The 4,487-nt window shown below is 33.1% G+C and overlaps 1 protein-coding gene across 1 annotated transcript; it reads left to right on the forward strand.

The window, feature by feature from the left end:
* Positions 1 to 1,074: 1,074 nt before the first annotated feature.
* LOC143559183 (rac-like GTP-binding protein ARAC11) lies at positions 1,075 to 3,815 on the forward strand. The gene is made up of 7 exons (XM_077047846.1): positions 1,075 to 1,213; positions 1,283 to 1,370; positions 1,447 to 1,556; positions 2,360 to 2,423; positions 2,530 to 2,594; positions 2,855 to 2,920; positions 3,399 to 3,815. The coding sequence occupies exons 1-7, from the start codon at positions 1,115 to 1,117 to the stop codon at positions 3,498 to 3,500; spliced, it is 594 nt and encodes a 197-aa protein (XP_076903961.1). The 5' UTR covers positions 1,075 to 1,114; the 3' UTR covers positions 3,501 to 3,815.
* Positions 3,816 to 4,487: the final 672 nt, after the last annotated feature.

Consider the following 4,487-nt stretch of genomic DNA (forward strand, 5'->3'; position numbering starts at 1 on the left):
GTTTTTCAGGTAAATAAATGAAATACTGAAACTTCGAGAAGAGCGCAGGAAAATAGTGACGTGTGTTTGAATGAAAAATGTTGACTTTATGCTGAACTTATAATTTGATTAAATATCTTGTAATATGACACGTGTAATGACTTGATGGTTAAATAAAGTTCAACTTTCGTTTGAAATATATTCTTAAATATGATTGGCTGAAAACAACGTCTGTCACCACCCGAATGACTTAGTCAAAGTCTTCCGTTGATTAAATTAAGATTTTCGGGGTGTGACAGTAAGGATTTAGTTTTTTGGTTTACATTCAGTGTCATAAGTTAATCGTGCAAGAATTCGCGTTAGTTCACCACTGCGACTCACGGTTTTTGTATTTTATTATTATTTCTTAATTTATTAAGTTAACTTTTTTATTTGGTCGTTTATAAATTTAGTTTTCGGGTTTTGTTTCGGTGTCGTAACCTAATACCGAAAAAATTCACATCTACTTATAGTCGCACTACACGTATTTTACCGACCAACTAGTAATTATGTTTTTTTATCTTTCATAAACTATATATTGTCAATACCATCATTCAAACTACAATCTAGGTTAGTTTCTTCTAATTTCATATATAATAGGTAAGTGTTTATATAATAAAACTTATTTTAAAAATGGTGCTATTAAATAACTTGATTTTTACTAATTCAAGTTTAAAGAACAATAGTATGAGTTAGGATTATTATCAGCTAAGCCAACAACATAAGCAAAATGGAATTTAATAAAATTCATTCATTAATTCTGTTAATAATACTTAATATTTATTTCAAATTTAATTATATTGAAAATTAGAAAACATAAAATTAGAAAGAGAGGAGAGAAAGTTGATGTCCACCACTCAAGTAACGATTCAACAGCATAATTTCGCGCCTAAATTAGCATTAATCACCCACCACATAATCTCTTGTTCCCATTTTCTTTCTCAACCAATTTGGATTACATATTACATTTCTAGGGTTTCAAATAAACCCCACACCCCAAAAAATGCTCTCTTCACCAATCAACCGTCAATAACAGAATAAATTAAGACGTCTTGTGGATACATAGAAGACGATCTGGAGCTCAGTTTTGATCAATATGAGTGCCTCCAGGTTCATCAAATGCGTCACTGTTGGTGACGGAGCTGTTGGGAAGACATGCCTCTTGATTTCTTACACCAGCAATTCATTCCCCACGGTCGTTATTCATTGATTGTCCCACTTTTGCATTTTTGATTTTGCTAATTTCATTAAATTGAACGAACAGGATTATGTGCCCACTGTCTTTGATAACTTCAGTGCCAATGTTGTTGTCAATGGCAGCACTGTCAATTTGGGCTTGTGGGATACTGCTGGTAATTTTTGGCACTCGCAGTCTCTAATAATTTGCTACTTTAAGTGTCGGAAATTGGCATTGTGCTTGTTATACAGGACAGGAGGATTATAACAGATTGAGACCCTTGAGTTATCGCGGGGCTGATGTTTTCATTTTGGCATTTTCTCTTATTAGCAAGGCTAGCTATGAAAACATCTCCAAGAAGGTGGGCTATTCGTGTTTTTGTCTTACCTGTTTACATACAAACCGGTCGATATAGGTTATGCTTTATGGCTAACAGATGTAAAGCAACGGGCCGAGAGTCTTCCTAAATGTATTCAAATGCATAACTCCTCCTATGCTGCTTTACTAAATTGGATTTATTTTTAGTATTTGCTCGTTGGCCCAACTCGACTCAACCCGTAAAGATAGGGGTGGTGCATGGGTCGGTCTGTGCTCAAACCAAACCAAAAACTGAAAATTCGGTTTTTGAAAGCGTTCATTCCGGTTTTGTCATTTGCGATTGGAGTTTTTAAGTAAAAAATAAGAAAGAAAAAAAAAAACAAAAAGAAAAAAACCGGCCCAAAATAATTAATTTGGGCATGATTAATGAAACTTTGAGCTTAAAATCTTTTTGTTACTTAATAGTTAATTGATTATCGCACATTTTGACCTTAAATTTATGGGCTACATTTATAATTATTTTAAAATAAAAAAAATATATAATTTATATATTTAATAACAAAATTTGGTTTAATAAGTTGGTTCGGTTTTTTTGGTACGTGCAAAACCGAAAAGCAAATTTGGTTTTTGAAAAAACATAAAACCAAATCATCGGTTTTGGGTTGGATTAGTCTGTTTCAATTATGTCGGTTATTTCAGTTACAGGTCGGTCCATTATTCTAGTTTTTTGCACGCAAAATTACCCATTTGACTTGTTTCTTAATCCCCCCCTCCCCCCTCCTTCCTTCAACCCCTAAGTAATAGGTATAACATGGTATGCTTACCTTTTGTACCATATGTTCTCAGTGGATTCCAGAATTGACACATTATGCTCCCGGAGTCCCAATCGTCCTTGTCGGGACTAAAATTGGTTAGTTAACATACATTTTTCATACATATAAACTAAATGATTTGATGGTTCAGATTATTTGTTAAAGATTATTGAAACTCTGAATTTGGATGTTGGTGGATTTTAGATCTTCGTGATGATAAGCAGTTCTTTGCTGACCACCCTAATGCAGTTCCTATAACAACTGCTCAGGTAAATTTTATTACTACTAAACTAAAACTATTGTCATTTGAAAGTTGCAACATAGCTTATGTAGTAAATTACTTAAGTATCCTTAGTTGACTGGAATGGCTTGGGTTTGACTTTGGTTACATAATGCAATGGATAGACTGCATACAGTGACTTTCTTCCATACCCTTGTAAACCGAAGCATCTTTGACACACTGAGGCTGTTTTTAAGGAAGTAGCTTATTTCTTTTTATCCAAACATTTATCATTATGACTTATTACAGGGAGAAGAACTAAGGAAGACAATTGGATCTCCCACATACATTGAATGTAGCGCCAAAACACAAGAGGTATATTTAATCTTATGTTGTGGTGAAAATTTAAACCAATTTACGGAATAATCGCTCGATTTGGCCTTCTTTTTTATTCTCATGGGTAAAATGGGTAAGATTGGAAAAAAAAAGAAGCTAAAATAAGAACAAATCACAAAAAAGAATCAGAATATCATTATTATTCTTATTATTTAATATTATTATTTGTGAAAATATATATGTTGCAATCATATTCAAGACATTAGTTATCAGATTCCAAGGCCGACTAGTTGGGTTAGGCGTTCAAAAGTCGGGCTGGGACTCTCTAAAAGTCGGGCTAGGCGGTCAAAATTCGGTTAGGGTACCCTTTTGACGTGAATTATGGTTATTTTAACATATATATAATATCCAAAAATTAAGTTTCTATATGTTTACTGTGTCCGAGTATTCCGAATTCCCCGGTCGGCCGCATAGCGACTTTTGCAACCTTGGTTCTTATATATGTTTATGTTGTCAGAATGTGAAGGGTGTTTTTGACGCTGCCATTAAAGTTGTGCTAGCACCCCCGAGTTCAAAGAAAAAGAAGGGAAAAGCTCAAAAAGGATGCTTTATATTGTGATCTATAACAGAGTCCATGGAGATATAGAATCTACATCTTCTGTTTTTAACATTCTGCCCTTTCGCTCATCAAGGAAGTCTTTTGAGGCTAACCAGTGATCTTTTACCTGAAACCGTCATTTGGCTCACGCTTCCCTTGTTAGGCCTTCCAGGTTCATCCTGCCCCGGGTTTTGATTTGTTCTTATGTGTTAGTTTTGTTTGACCAACTTATTAGATTTGAAAAAGAAAAACAAATAAAACTCGTTTGGATTTATAATGTATTCATTTTGTTCATTTTATTTGATTGTTAAATACTTCTGTTGACATGGCATTCAGTTTTCTCAACCCTCAGAGTCGGGTGGTGCCTAATTCTTGAGCGTTGAGAACACTAGATTTAATTGTGGATGATATCATATGATATCATTTATTTGTATATTTATTATTATTATTATTATTATTATTATTATTATTATTTTCTTTTGTGAATGAATATGGTGGTGTTAATATAAAATGTGAACTAAAACAAATCATTAAAAAGATAACTAATTTAAAGATTGGTCATAAATAAATAGCTGACAAAATATATTAAAACATGTATTTAAGATAGAAATTAAGGATGCATCATGCATGTAAGATAGAAATTTATGGCTTTGAGATAAACTTGAACAATTAATAAATAAATGATTTTAAATGTAAAATTGAATGTTTTTCTGCAAATGATAAAAGTTTTAGTAGAACTTCAATGTTTTTTAGTTTAAATTTGTAAATAAACTAGTGTTTTACCTGGCGCAATGGGCTGGACGGTAAAATCCGGACAGAGGTAAAAAACCCAAACGTTGTAGGTCTCTAGCGTTGAGGTGGTAAGGCGACGCGAATTCGCTCGGTTTCAGTTATATGTGTTATTGCATCGATGCTAAAACCAGAAATATAACAATTTCCTTAATTTTTTTTGGATGAGTATAACCGCAAATCAATGACGTTAGTTGTGTTCATGAAAAGCAAGATTTT

Source organism: Bidens hawaiensis, unplaced genomic scaffold (genome assembly GCF_021521415.1).
Source record: "Bidens hawaiensis isolate Kalapana, Puna unplaced genomic scaffold, B.hawaiensis_p1.1 tig00001088_1, whole genome shotgun sequence".
NCBI classification, from domain to species: domain Eukaryota; kingdom Viridiplantae; phylum Streptophyta; class Magnoliopsida; order Asterales; family Asteraceae; genus Bidens; species Bidens hawaiensis.

Bases quoted from the DNA above. Each gene is read 5' to 3' on its own strand.
- LOC143559183 (XM_077047846.1), top strand. From the start codon at position 1,115: ATGAGTGCCTCCAGGTTCATCAAATGCGTCACTGTTGGTGACGGAGCT. The intron at 1,371-1,446 runs GTAATTTTTGGC...CTTGTTATACAG, and splicing joins GGGCTTGTGGGATACTGCTG to GACAGGAGGATTATAACAGA. The intron at 2,921-3,398 runs GTATATTTAATC...TTATGTTGTCAG, and splicing joins GTAGCGCCAAAACACAAGAG to AATGTGAAGGGTGTTTTTGA.